We start from the raw sequence: 14,437 nt of genomic DNA, 5'->3' as shown, positions 1-14,437 counted from the left end.
ATGGCCCAGTTTTCTAACGCGGCACGCTGCAGAGCCAAAGGTCGCAGATTCGAATCCCGGTGGCGCGCTTCAGAAATTTTTTTCTGTTTTATTTTTCTTTGTGGCTTTTATTGATATATACTCATACATATACATATACGGGACTTGGCGGCAACGGCAAAAGCCCGCCGAGAATGTCCATATAATTGCTCTCGCAATAAAAGACATTCTTATTAGTGTGGAATGAATACACGTCATCACAAAGCCAGTGTCATTATATAAAAAGAACATGTTTCAACGCGTAACACCAGCAATGAAACAACTGCACACAATCACAATGCACGTGCGAGGCCCTTGAAAATCAAGAAGAGCACCCACAATCATATCCCATTGATAAAGACAAACTCAGACCTTGTTCAAGGTGGGGGTTTTTTTTTTCATATTTTGGTCACATTGGCTAAACAAAATCTCCTCAAACTTGGTACGTTACATCTCTTGTCCCTTTATAGGACAGTGTACTTTATTTTTACCAATGAAGAATATGTAGGCCTTTGTAGACAGCGTGAACAATTGATAACCTCACAGTGAGTGTGTGCTGGGACTTTAAGATGATGTCGCCACCTAAATTTTCTTTTTTCAAGTTTTCCTCACAGCAAGAGTTGTTCTTCTGTAATTGTGAAAGGTTAATTTACTAATATGAAAAAAATATCATTCTTCTCTTTAGTTTCCCTTTACACATGACCAGACCTGCAGACATTACAAGAACAAGGTTACCAGTTACAATTTCCTCGGAGCCCCAGGAAAATAATTGAGGAATGTTAATTAAATGTAATTGATCATGCTTTCCTCCCAGCTTTTATTAAAGGGGCCCGCAACACTGTTTGAACGTGGTTACTAAACGCTGCCTATTCGTAGTCGGGGGATCCTGCGAGCACGTGAGCCAGACATTATAGCGCAACACACAGCATATTATTTACGATTAAGTTTCAAGGTCAGCTAGAAAATGCTCGCTCTTCTCTCGACAAATGCTGCCATAAGCTCAATTTGGCTTACGGCCGGCCATTGGCTGATTTGAGCATTGTGAGCTGCACAGTTGCTGCAGCCTCTGTGGGGTGCCACAGCATGCCCGCACCATGCTGTACAGTGCTAGAATTACACCAGCGCACTCGTGATCGCACTTAAAGCGAGCCGCACATTAAAAGAAAAAAAAGAGCTCAAGGTCATAATGTGCGCTGACGTACGGACGTAGCTTTTTGCCCCCTTGTCATCCCCGCTGTGTAGCTGTCAGCATGTTCGCTGGGACGAAAAGAGAGTGAGAGTGTGCAAACAATTCCTGTAACTCCGCTCGTACGTGATGGATTCTAAAAAAAAATTGCGGCAGTCGATTTGTGAAGCAATAAACACTCCCACTAGTGAGGGCATTCGATCGTTTCTTGGAAAGGAGTTGTCGGGCCCCTTTGACATCGTACTAACACAGTAAATACATCAGGCTTTCCTGACTGTTGCACTGCATGCCCTGCAGCACCTCACGCTTTGTATTCACTAAACTGCTTTTCAAAATCTTTTTGGTCAGCTTCCCTCGTTTACTTTTGAAAACAAGCAGCATCAGTGAAAACTCGCTCACCGTGTCCACAGGTGCGAAGGACAGTGTTCTGACGTATACGAAAACTTCGCGCACTTAAGTCGTGGCTGCAATGCTGCAACACTCACGCCTTGGTCTTCTACGAAGCACGGCACTTTTCAATTTATATAGTGCTCACAGTCTCTCGGTGAAAGTGTTCGGAGGAGTACCATTCAAAAGATGAAGACATGTTCACCATTCAGAACATTCAACCCACCCCCCCCCCCCCCATATGTTTCCAAATCTATTCAGACTGTGTTTTACCTGCAGTGTCTCAGAGGAATTACACTGCTTCTTGAAAGATGCTATACCTGATCACCTAGTTAATTTTTGTCAAAGGCTGTACCAATGTTCTTGCATAGCATTCCGTGCATGGCGCAAGTATGTCACTGCGACCGAGTGCCAAAGTTATCCTGAAGGAAACCACCGAAAAGAATAGCTGGCCTTGGATTATGCTAACATCGTGAAATAAAAAAATGCTTAGAAATTAGGATACCTATCCCAAAAAATTTTCGGCAACTAAGAAACTTTCCTTCTGAGAGACTCGTATGGATATCCTTGTGGCTCTGTGCTGCAAACGGGTTGTTGTCAATTTCCCTTTCTTATGAAAATGAAAGATTGCTTTGATTTCATACAATTTATAATCAGCTTCTTTGGCGACAGTTATATGTGATTTTAGTTACTTTTATAATTTGGTGTTCAACTTTATCGTTTTTATATAATTTGTGCCACAAGTACTGGTATTTTAAATATAAAGATCATCTTACTTAGTGTTCAATGACCATCCATCTGCTTAATTATGTTTCTTGCAATTTGCAGTGATTATTGTGTGTGCAATATGTTTAATGTTAAATATTAATATCTCTGAGGTGCTTAAATGATGCTTTAAACTCCAGGAGACGCTCGGGATATTTTGCCATCTGCTCCAGAAATTTCAATTGCTGCTCCATATCTAGCGTTTTTTCTGCTCCAAAAACACCTATGGCTGCTCCAAAGCAGCAGTTCTCTTGCTCCAAAAAGCAAAATGTCACTTCCATCACTGTACCCATATTAAAAAAGTGTTCAAATTCACTTCAAAGTAGAAAGCTTGATATTTTCGAAACATATTCATAACGTGGTGTGTTCTGTACATGCAGGATGACGATTGAAGCGGAAGGAGCAGTACACCCAGAGACTGCGGCCGAGTCTCCGGCCGAGGCATCTGTCACGGGTCAGAAGGGCAAAAGCCTGGACGAACTCGTGGTCGGGCTCAGCTCGGCCGATGAGCTCAAACCCATCGATGGTGTGCCCATCACCGAGACGAAGGCTGGCGATGCAGACTCTGCCGCCCTACAGAAGCAGCAGGGTAAGGAAGAACTGGAAGCTGTGGAAGAGGAGGATGTGGTCAAGGTTGAATCACTGCCAGACTTGCCAAAGACGCCCACAACCCGCTTCTGGGCCAGGTGGGTACCGAGACTTTGCATAGTTCATCTGAAACAACAGATACGAATATTGAGTGTAGAATACATGAACTTCTTATCTAGCATTGGTTTGAGCAGCGAAACTGACATTGAGGGACAAAGGGAAGACGGACAAGGATGTCGCTGTTGAATCTCTGCCAGACTTGCAGCGATGTCCCTGTCTGACGTCTGCTCCTTGTCCCTTGTTTTCAGTAGTTACGGACCAACTACATAGCTCCGTTGAATGCCGTTTTGTCTGTATATCTGTTGATTTGACTTGTGGTCGAAAATAGTTGCTTTGAAACTTGACTGCTGCCATAAAATTTCAAGCAAGTGCATTTAGCTATGAAAGTGACCCCCACTACTTCACCAGCTGTTTGAAATTAGCACCAGCTACCAAGAAAGCGCCTCTTCCCCCTATAAAAACTTCTGTCATATCTGTGACACTTTACGCACCGAGTCAAAACAAAACTACTGCATTTACGCAAATCTAAGCCGAATTTTTTGTGAAAAAAACTATGTGCGAAAGTGGGGGGGGGGTTGGGTCGGCTTAGATTCGAGTACCGTGATTGAGTTTTTTGTTGTTTTTTTCTGGCCTTGGGCGAATTTCGGGGGTCGTCCTAGATTCGAGTAAATACGGTATAGACCACTTGCCACAACTGCTACTAATGCAATCATTTGTTGTGACTGTGTGGTTCTGAAAGCACTTGCAACACCGTGCGCCATGTCAAAAGAGAAGTTTACCACTGCAACTGCTGATAAAACCACATCCAACAGCACCAATCATGGTTGACCACGATAGAGATTAAATGCACACTGGTATTCTGCCACAAGCCAAACTACTGCTTGCTGCGCACACTGTGGGCATCAAAAAAATGCCAGGCCTGCGCAGAGTGCGCAGCACAGTCACAGCGAAAGCTGGAAGAGCGGCCTTTCTAGAGCCCGTTCTAAACTCTCATGGGGAAACTAATACAAGTACACATGCTAGGTGTCCACTAAGCCACAAATCATAATTTTTGTGAAGTAGGGAAGCACCGACTATGCCATCATTCGCCTTTTTGCAGATAAGTAAGGTACCTGCTGCACATCTCTAAGGCATTAGTATATGCACTTTTTTGATGCGGCATGTGGCTGATGACGATCAAGAATTATGGTTGACCACTTTGTAGTGGGTGCGAAGCTTTAAACCACACATTCGTTGTGCAATTAGCATCGTGTGATGCCTGGTTGCTATTTTACTCTTCCGCCACATTATATTACACATTTTAACACGATTCCTTGCCTGACATGACACCTGTATAGGGCCTTTTTGCAAAGGATTTTCAAGCACCAGGGTGGCTCTGTGGTAGAATAATCGACTGCCACGCAGAGCGCCGGGGTTCAAATCCCATCCGATCCTGGATATTTGTTTCATTTTTTCTTATTTCGCACAATGGTGGTTACGAATACCGACAGCGGCGTTACCCCACTGCCGTTGTGATCTGTTAACAGCTTTCGCCGTGAAAAGTTTCATTTACATGAAACCTGGAGCCTCGTAATCATGGGCCTGACACCTTTGCTTTGCGGGAGCATTTACTGCGAGTGAGTGCACTGGCACGCGGGAGGTGCCCGGATATGATGGCACCTGCAAATAAATGGAATGGTGTTGCTAGAGATGATGCTATCGACACAATCATGGGTTGTGAACTATGGAAGCGAGAAGTGTATGTGGTATCACATGTGACAGTAAATGCAAGAATATGTGTGTTTCACACGCACTCCACCGGTTCGTCTCGGTTAGACACTAACAAGACTTTTGCTCATTTGTGTCGCATATTTGTGGCTCCTTGTACTCAGTGCACTCAGGTATTCAACACGAGTTAGATCATAAGCATGTAGTTTAATGGAGTTTCTCACCAGTAAATAATGCACACATTTGCCGGGACCACATGACAAGTCCATATTGTCATGAGGTCGTGACGTCGACGAAGGTAGCAATCGGCGTGTTCAAGATGAAACTCTTTATTTGGCCGAACTTGTGGCCAGGAAACGGAAAGTCAAACTACAGCAATACACACTGTACACTGATAGCCGCGAACAGAGCGTCGGCTGTCAATAAACTGCTCTGTGATAAGGCGCGTCTGCATTTATACATGCAGCATCGAACATTCGAGCCTTATTGCTGGTGGCCGCATTAGTTCGAGAATAATCTCAACTGTTAGCATTTGCGTGCTCAAACCTATAAGAAAATTCTAAGATAATCTGGAAGGTACGCAGATATTAGGGCGCGGCTTGTGCAAGGCGGCGGCTACGCATGCAACGGACTAGTTAACATAAAAATGACAAAAATAAGCGCGCGTGGCAATATCATGCAATTTTGCATGTAATGAGCTTCTATTGCAGATGCATGTTCGATAAAGCTTTCAAGTAAAAAAAGGCTTTTTTTTATGACTGTTCCACCACCATCTTTAACCACAACTGAGCTAGGGCCATCCCTCCACAACATTGGCTGAATTATCCTTGAACTTAGGGGTGCACTTGGTCAGGATTTTATGGCATATAGTAAGCATAATTGTTAAGAATTAAAGCTTGTGAACATTTTGCCAATATTTTACCATGCCAAAAAGTATATGTATCGCCCTGTTTTGTTTTTCAGTGTAGACACTAGTATGTTTTTTTAATTGAGTAATAAAAACTCAAGCTTTACTCTTGACAGCAAAGAAGCAGGGCCTGGTTCAAGCTCTCAAAGATAACTTCTGGGAATACTTTCACATTCTGTACCCTGAGACTGCAAGCATAGATGCACAAGAGCATAGGCTGGCAAGTTCTTCTTACTGTTTCGTGGTGTAAGCACATCACATCTGAAGGATGTGGAAGACAAAGTGTGCAAACAGCGTGGTTAACAAGCATTCAATCTAGAACCAGTAAAGTTTTGTTCACTCACATTGCAAAGATCAGTGCCAGCAGTTTGATCCAGAGGATTCTTTACTGTGGCTCACATGCTGAGCTTGTACTGAATGTGACAGTGTGTTGATACGTCTTGCACAAGTTTACACGTTTGTAGTAATGTTAGTGAAAAATGTCATATTGTCTTCTAAGTGGAGAGACCATTCCATTTTTTTCTCCCTAGGTGGTTCAAGAAGGGTAGCTTCACACCCAACTTTGGCAAGCAGCGCACAGAGGATACAGAGATGTGTGAGAAAGAGACACAGGACGAAAATCAGGGCAAGAAAGATGAGAACCACACAGGCGACGAGAATCACAAAGACAGCAAGGATTCCCCACCAAACGGCGATGGCATAGGCGAACAAGGCAAGAATGAAGGCGAGGGACAAAACGTGAAATCATCCTCCAGTTCAACAGACGTCACCATCCCCATCGGGGACGCCGACACAGCCACCAAGTCAGACGAGAAACAGGCCGACGAGAGTGTGCCCGAAAAGCTGCCGCTGCGCGAGCGATTTGCTTTGTACCGACGAAAGCGCTACCTCCTTGTCGGAGCAGCCATTGGGGTCCTATTCCTCGTTACCGTAATCCTGGTGGTGACGGCCCTCTCTGGCGGGGGCTTTGGCTACGACGACGACGACTGGAGCATTCCCGTCGCCGCCACGGACTGCGGTCTAGTCGAGGGCCACATAGAAGAGGGTGCGTTCGTTTTCCGTGGCATTCCGTACGCTCTTCCGCCCGTCGGCGAGCACCGCTGGAAACCTCCGAGGGCCTTCCAGAGCATCAGCGAGTGCTGGTCTGGAACGAAGCAGGTGCACAAGTTTGCACCCCGATGCCCCCAGAAGAAGGCGCCCGGAGTGCGTTTCAACACGAGCGAGGACTGCCTCTACCTGAACGTCTACACGCCGTCCATGTCCAAGCGGGCCCTGCGGCCAGTCCTGGTCGTGCTGCCCGGCGGATCGTTTATGGGGATGGGAGAAGAGGACATCTTTCTGGAGCCGAGTCCCGGACTTGCGCGCACCCACGATGCCGTGGTGGTAACGTTCGAGTACCGGCGCAACGCATTTGGCTTCTTGACGTTGGAACTCCTCTCAAAGGGGGTGAGGCCTCCAACATCCGGGAACTACGGCTTCCTGGACCAAGTGGCCGTACTCAAGTGGGTGCAGCGCAACATCCGGCAGTTCAACGGGGATCCCAGCAAGGTATGATGTCCATCTGGATAACTTGTCTTTTGCTAAATTTGATAGTAGTGCTGTTTTGGACATGAACACCTGCCCTAAATGGTAGACATTCATTAAAAACTATGGCGTTCGGACGGAAAATCTTTCCTGCCTTTATTCCATCACCCTATACTATTAACCTGGTTAAGCACTCTTGCTTTCGTGGCTTTTTTTTTTTCTTTCTGCTTTCTCTCTTCACTTCAAGAACCAAAGTGCCAGAAAGACAAAGGCTGTAAAGAAGCAGCACCAGTTTCAACCTGCCTCTTTGCAGACTCATTCATTTGGAAACATGGATCACCCGGATGAATCAGATCGATTTAGTCTCAGAGTATGACATAAGCACAACACAGGACTTAAAGGGCCCCTAACACAAAAATCGAAACCTTGAGATGTTTGTGTTGTTTGATTGTCCTGTATACGTGGGCTCTTCTGGCCGATTATTAGTGGCGGACTTTGCTCTAAAGCATTTTAATTTGGTTTTAAAGTTAGCATGAGTGCTCAGCTGAGTTGACAACACCTTGCAACATCACCACTGGTATGACGTAGACGAAGGCCCCGTGTGGCATTCCATAAGAAAAGCGAGTATTGTCGACGTCGCAGAACATTTGCGGAGTGCACACAAAACCACGACGGGCACCCGACGAGGGCTATTGTCCCTCACCCCTCTCGGTCTGTTGTCAGGCTGCTCCCAAGCTGGTTTTGGCTGCTTACCCTAGGAATGCTTTTCTTTTCCGTGAGGGGACACGCTCTTGAAAGGCTTAACTCATACCGAAGCACTCACATCGTTTCATCCTTTACTGTGCGCGGGGCCCCGATTTGCAAATACTGCACTGTAAGCGTCGCCAAAGCTTGAGCGCACATGGTCTCAGGCGCTCCCTCGCTGTGGGTCACTAGTGTTTTTCCAATTTAGGTGGGTCTTTCTTAAATTGGTCACAATTTACGATGCTAGCATTAATTATACGATACGTTAGAGCATTTACGATTCAATTTTGTCGTTACCAGACACTACAAATTAGAGTAAAAAAGTCATAAACAAAAATTTCGCTGTCAGGGGGCCTTCAAAGCCATGTACAGACGGGTCCACTGTTAAAGGGAACACATGCGTGTAGGGCATGTTTGGTTTTCGCTCTCCTGCAAAAACATAATGGCTTAGATTTGCACAAGACCACTGGTGGTTGACAGTTCTGCCTCTTTTTGACAGACTCGTGCAGTGCATGAACAATGTTTCCCTGTCCAGCAAAATGAAAGGTGTACGTGTGTAGAACCTCAATGCGTGTGCATTCTTGAGCTGCTGAATACATTTGCTTTTTTTTTCCATCAAATTGAATTCCACTCAGTTTAAGCATGACGTAAGCATGTAGCCTGGCTGTGGGCCTGTAAAACCTTAGCAGTGATGATTCTTTTAGTACAGTAAAACCTCGGTGATACGAACACGGCTCGTACGAATTTCGGGGTGATACGAATTTTTCTGTGGCCCCGGCCAAGGCCCATTAGCCTGCAATGTAATGGAGTACGGTTTCTGCGAACCCATTTTCACCCCACGACGTTTGATACGAACGTACGCTACCGCACAGGTACGAACAGGTGCTGCCCGCGATGTCGCAGAACATGCAGCAATCGCGCGGGCGCGGCAACCCAAGCGTCTGCTAGTGCGGGCATGCGCGCCGCGCCGCTAGTAGACCATCAGCGGCACGTCATAGCCTCCGAGATTGTGCGCACAAATCTCGGAGGCCTTAATGCGCCTTCGTGTGCGTTCGCGTTTTGATTACAGATAACGTTGGCGCCGCGTTTGTTTTTCTTCTGCTTCATCGCGTAGACGCATGCTGCTGTTCTCGAGGTAGCGTTGTTGTACTTTGCTTACACATGCCTGCCACGTAGATGCAAGCAGCGTCAACACGCACGATTGTTCGGGACACGGACACCTGCCAACTCTCCTATTTGCACGGGAGACTCCCGATTTTTGAGGAAACCTTCCATCTGTGCAGGAGCGGCCGTAAATCTCCCGAAAAACATCCTCAACACCACAGCGATAAGAAAATAAAAAAACTGAGGACAGCGGTTGTAAAATTTTCTGGCCTTCATCAATCGTGTGAAAAGCGCTCCTTAAGTCGCTTTCGCTGCAGTACTCTAGCGCAGGGGCGTAGCCAAGGGGGGGGTTGGGGGGTTCAAACCCCCCCCCCCCCGAAATTTTTCAGTTTTGCTTGCGTATATAGGCACGCACACATACAAACGCACGCACGAACATACTTAAAGTATGGTTGAACCCCCCCCCCCCCCCCCCCCGAAAAAAATTTCTGGCTACGCCCCTGCTCTAGCGTCATGCAGAAAAGCGTACTAATATTTGGGAGGGGCTACTTGTTCATCAATTATACACGCGCGCACGCACCTATATTTACGAGTACAATTATGATCATTGACCTCCAAAAACTTTACTTCCTGTCATGGAATCGACATGCTGCGGCCCTGAGACACAATTAATGAAAATGTACGCCAGTTTTCTTTTGTTCCATAATAATTTTTCATGTTTTCTGGTGATACGAATTTCGGATGATACGAATATTTTTAGTGACCCCGCGAGATTCGTATCACCGAGGTTTTACTGTATTTCTGTATGTTTGTTTCTGAATAACTGAGAAAAATAAGTTGGATGGAAGCTGTAGGGTAAATTAAAGTGCACTTATATTCTCTGATACAAGTGTACTATAATAATTAAGTGAATATCCGGGCAGCTTGTAAGTCAGGAACAAGATGTTGCACTCACAAGGATGTTCTTGGACATTCCCTGCTTCGATATGGACATCCCCAGAATGTGCCAAATTCATCCACAGTGCGTTCCTTGCATGATTGTTTTGTAACACTTTTCACATACTGTAGATGTCTTTCGCGTGTATTTGTGGGACATCACGGGAACATAGTGCGTACATTGCGCGCATATCTCAGTGTCTCTTGCACATTACTTCCTATAATGGGTATTATGTTGCCACACATGCAGAGGGCCATAACACTCAAATAGCAAGGTTGGATATTGGATACGTCACGTGTAACATGCATGCAAGCATGCAGCATATACGGAAGTGCAGCATGCCTTTGTGTTTTCCTTCAACACAGAACTACGTGGCTTATTCATTTAGCTGAAGTTTTTAAGATAAATCACACCACAAGAAATCCAAGGCACAATGCAGTTATGAGATGCAGATATTACAGCCTCGGCTTGTAATTTAAACTTGTGTCATAAAATGTGATTCTGTCAAGAGAAAAGGAAAAGGTAATGATTCTGGGAAAAGTTTATCCCGTGTGGACTGGAAAAAGTATGAATGCATCATCCATGGGAACTCCTTGACATAATATCTGAAACTAAACATCCGGTTGATATGCTATGTATTTGTTGGAAAGGTGCATGAAATTAGGGCCATGTTTGGATGTCGCACAAACATGTTTTCACTGGGAGTGCTTTGTGCAGAAGAATTGTGAGAAAGTGAAGTGAGAGGAATGGTTGAAAGTTTCCAGCTAGGCTGGAAAGATCAATTATTTGAAATATTCACTGTACAGTCGTATTAGTTCAAAAGTGCCTGCTATGGTGTGCCACAAGAGTTGCTGTTGCAGTGTGCCCGCAGTTCTTTCACTTACTTGATATGCACACCAACACTTTAGACGCATGGTGCCCACGTTGTTAGCGTTTTGCATTTAGACTGGCGATAGGTCAGTAAATGCTTCTTTTAGTATCCGCTGTCGTTATCTTGTGATGCAGCCTTTATCTTTTCTCAGGTAGCTTAGGTGAGTGATGAAATTACCATGAAAGTTCAAAAAGTGTGTAACCTTTCTCGCGAGCAATTTTAAGGTCTGCTATTGCCCCTTGAATGCATACTGGTCCAGACAGGAGATTGAAGCAAAACAGCCATTTGGGCTAGTTGGTAACGGTTCATATCTTAAAGTAAAAAGGCGCACTGCAGGAACAAGGACATAAGAAGGGGGGAACCGACGACACAAAGCGCACACTCGCAACTGAAGGTTTATTGAAAGAGCACACATAAATACGTTACAAAAAAGGCACGTGGTGTGCAATTTACCTCGCCGAAACAAAACAAAACGAGATGGATATCCCCTTAACAGATCATGAAAGCGCATGCGTCTATACAAAAAGGAAGTTCGAAGAAAATCTGACAAAAGAAAAAAGAAAATTCAAACTGCGTGGGGCGGGGGGTGGAGGAGAGGGGGGGGGACAGACAAGTTTAATGCAGTGTGTTGATCAAATATGAATACTCTATTTCTGTTATGGCGATAGAAGGGTGGCTAACGCATCTATCCCCGCATCTCTTTATGTGAAAAGCTTCAATTAGTTCGCGCATCGTTTTATCTCGATGCCTAGATAGAACCATCGCGTCAACGAGAAAAGGTGAGCATCCGCACGTGGTGCAGTGCTGGGACAAGTGGGCACCCTCCCTTGACACCACGGCTCTGTTGTGCTCCTGGAGGCGAATATTTAAGCAACGGCCAGTTTGGCCAACGTATACACAGCCACATGACAGTGGTATCAGGTACACGACACATGTTGCGCATTGAACAAAAGCCGAGGTGTGTTTAACCTGGCACTTCTCACTTTCTATGCACTTCGCTTTTGCTGCTATCCTTCTGTCTATTTTACCGCATACTTTATTGAGTTTGTTTGGAGCCGAAAAAACAACTTGTACATCGAAACGATTGGCCACGTTTTTTAAACCATGGGACATTTTATGAATGTACGGAATCACTGTGGGTTTCGACGTGCGAAAATTGTGAAAATGGGAATTGCAGCGTCTTGCTTGCGAGCAGCACTAACCAAAACGTGTCCCGACAAGATAACGACAAGTTTCGGCCACCAACTACAAAGGCTAAAAGAAGCTGGTTTCCCGCAGACAGTCACACGCAAAGTGACCCAGAAGCTATTAAAATGCGTGAAATCAGCTTGGGAGGCACGAGAAAAAGAAAATGGAAAGCTGCGCACGTCGAAACCCAGTGATTCCGTACATTCATAAAATGTCCCATGGTTTAAAAAATCTTGTTTAAATCTTGCCCGACGAAATAACTGGTAAGCAAGCGACGACAGGCCTCGCACGCGGAGCGATGTTATCGCATGTGCCCTTTGTGCGACAGTGACGGCCGGGTCGTTATATCTCTGCTTCAACCGCGTTCGCACCTATCGCTAGCACGCTTTCACTCGCACGTGAAACAGACGATGCGTAGGCGATGTTATCGGTTTGGACTCTGTACAGATCAGCGGCGACCGCAAAATCCCGCTGACAGTGTCCATATAATTGCTATCGCTGTACCCCCCCCCCCCCCTTCGCGGTCGGCATACTTTATACACCCCACCCCGTTTAGTAGATCTCCCGGATTCCGTTTCTCCAAACTTGGCAGGTATGGTAACAAGAGTTTGTGGGAGAACACGCTTGTTGCATCAACGTCTTCTTTCACGCTGGCACAGAGCTGACACCGATGTGCTCTGGTACAAAACGTATGGTTTAAGTAAGACACTTTGTAAGGTGGCGAAAAAAGTGTGTGTTGGATTCTGGAAGTTTCTGACAGCTGTTGCCTTTCTGCGCAGGTCGTTGTGTTTGGCCATGGTGCGGGAGCCACATCAGCCCTGCTTCTGGCAACATCGACAGAAACCAAGGGCCTCCTCAGTAGGGTCTGGGCCACAGGCGCATCTGTGAACTTCCCCAACCAGACAGTTGAGGAAGCTGCACGCAACAACCTCGAGTTTTTGGCGTAAGTGGATGCATGCAAGGTCTTCACCATATGCTTGTTTTTAAAGGGGCCTTGCACCATTTCTTTAACTGCCTTCTGTAGCACTGTAGTGTGTGTGATATTGAATACCGAGATGAATGCAAAGGAATTATCAAAATTGGTGCACGGAACCTGAAGTTACTAGTCTTCAAAGTTCAAAACACCAGCAAAGGATGAGAAAAAAGGTTCCCTTTCGCATTTTATTCCTCCAGTAATGTCACCGATTGCTTCCAATCACCATTGCACCTCTTGTAGAGATATACTGGAAGCCTCACTTCGTGGTAGCTGTTGCACAGCACACCTACTGTCGTGTTGCAATCGTTTTCAAGATATAGATAACAGCCGCCACAGGGTGGTTGCACTGGAAAGTGGACGGAAGATAACGTGGTTTTGATTGCCAGACAGTTGCCATCTCGGCTGCCTTTGCTTAAGTGTAAATGTATGTATTTAAGTAGACTTGTGCTTGAGCTTCACATAAGCTATGGGACTGTATCCTATTTCCAGTGCTTCGTAATGGATTTCGTGACCAATACACTTCCCCTTACCGACCTCTTAAAGAGCAGATGTGCCGTTTTCCTGGGGTCCTGATTGTGCTGCATCTTTTTCTCAGCTCACGACTCTCCTTACTATGCTGCCAGTTCTGGCCCGCTTTGACCCACCTGCCTCAACATAGGTCACAGCATAGGAGCAGTGTTAGTACAAAACCAGCGTAAACATGATCAAGTTATAGCCTACACCAGCCAACTTCTGCCACCCACTAAGTGTAATTATTCACTCACAGAGCACAGGTGCCTCGCTCTTGTGTGAGCATTCGCAAAGTTTCATCCATACTTATATGGATGCCAATTCTGTGTCATCGCCGGTCGTCACCTCCTTAATCAAGGACTCCATTGGACGACTCGCACGCTAAGCTTTGCCCGTGTCAGAATATACATTCTCCATCATATATAAGAGGTGACGCTTGCACCAGGAGGCAGATTGTTTGTCCTGTTACCCTGTGGAAGACCCCCCCAAATCTTGATGCCATCGCTTGCATTTTCTCTGTGTCACATTGGCTTTAAAATGGGAACGAGCAACGGTGCAGTTCTTCATTACGGGACAATCCTTTCTACTCGTAGAGAAGTTGTATGGATGCGCTGGCCTATTGCATTTGCTTATTTGCACAATGTCGTGGGCTACAGACCTTTCTGTATATCGGTGTTTCTTGGAAACTGTTTTGTAACGCTGATGCACCAGAAAGCTGTGCAGTTTTGTGAGCATGTGGTATTGAATTCTTGAGTCATTGCCGTATTTAGCCAGTAACCACAGAACGCACACACAACATTACTGAGCTGACGAAGAGATTGGCCACATTGAGAGCAAGTGTGTGCGACACTGAGTTTTGATATTTGTGCTGCTTTCTTGGCATTCAGAGGCATGACATTTTGAACAGGTGACAACTCATTGTGCATTCTACACGGTGGACTACTGTTTACAATGTCCAAACCTTT

The 14,437-nt window shown here is 45.7% G+C and overlaps 1 protein-coding gene across 1 annotated transcript in view; it reads left to right on the top strand.

Annotated features, from left to right (window-relative positions):
* LOC119383765 (neurotactin) overlaps window positions 1–14,437 on the top strand; it is a 39,780-nt gene that overhangs the window by 7,873 nt on the left and 17,470 nt on the right. The window contains exons 2-4 of the mRNA XM_037652066.2: window positions 2,737–3,042; window positions 6,149–7,166; window positions 12,766–12,929. Coding sequence (XP_037507994.1) covers window positions 2,738–3,042; window positions 6,149–7,166; window positions 12,766–12,929 — 1,487 coding nt within the window. The 5' untranslated portion in view covers window position 2,737. The remainder of the gene's footprint in view (window positions 1–2,736; window positions 3,043–6,148; window positions 7,167–12,765; window positions 12,930–14,437) is intronic.

This window comes from Rhipicephalus sanguineus, chromosome 2 (assembly GCF_013339695.2).
Source record: "Rhipicephalus sanguineus isolate Rsan-2018 chromosome 2, BIME_Rsan_1.4, whole genome shotgun sequence".
Classification (NCBI taxonomy): domain Eukaryota; kingdom Metazoa; phylum Arthropoda; class Arachnida; order Ixodida; family Ixodidae; genus Rhipicephalus; species Rhipicephalus sanguineus.
The sequence above is the reverse complement of the archived record's forward strand: the minus strand, read 5'-3'. Positions and strand labels throughout refer to the sequence as shown.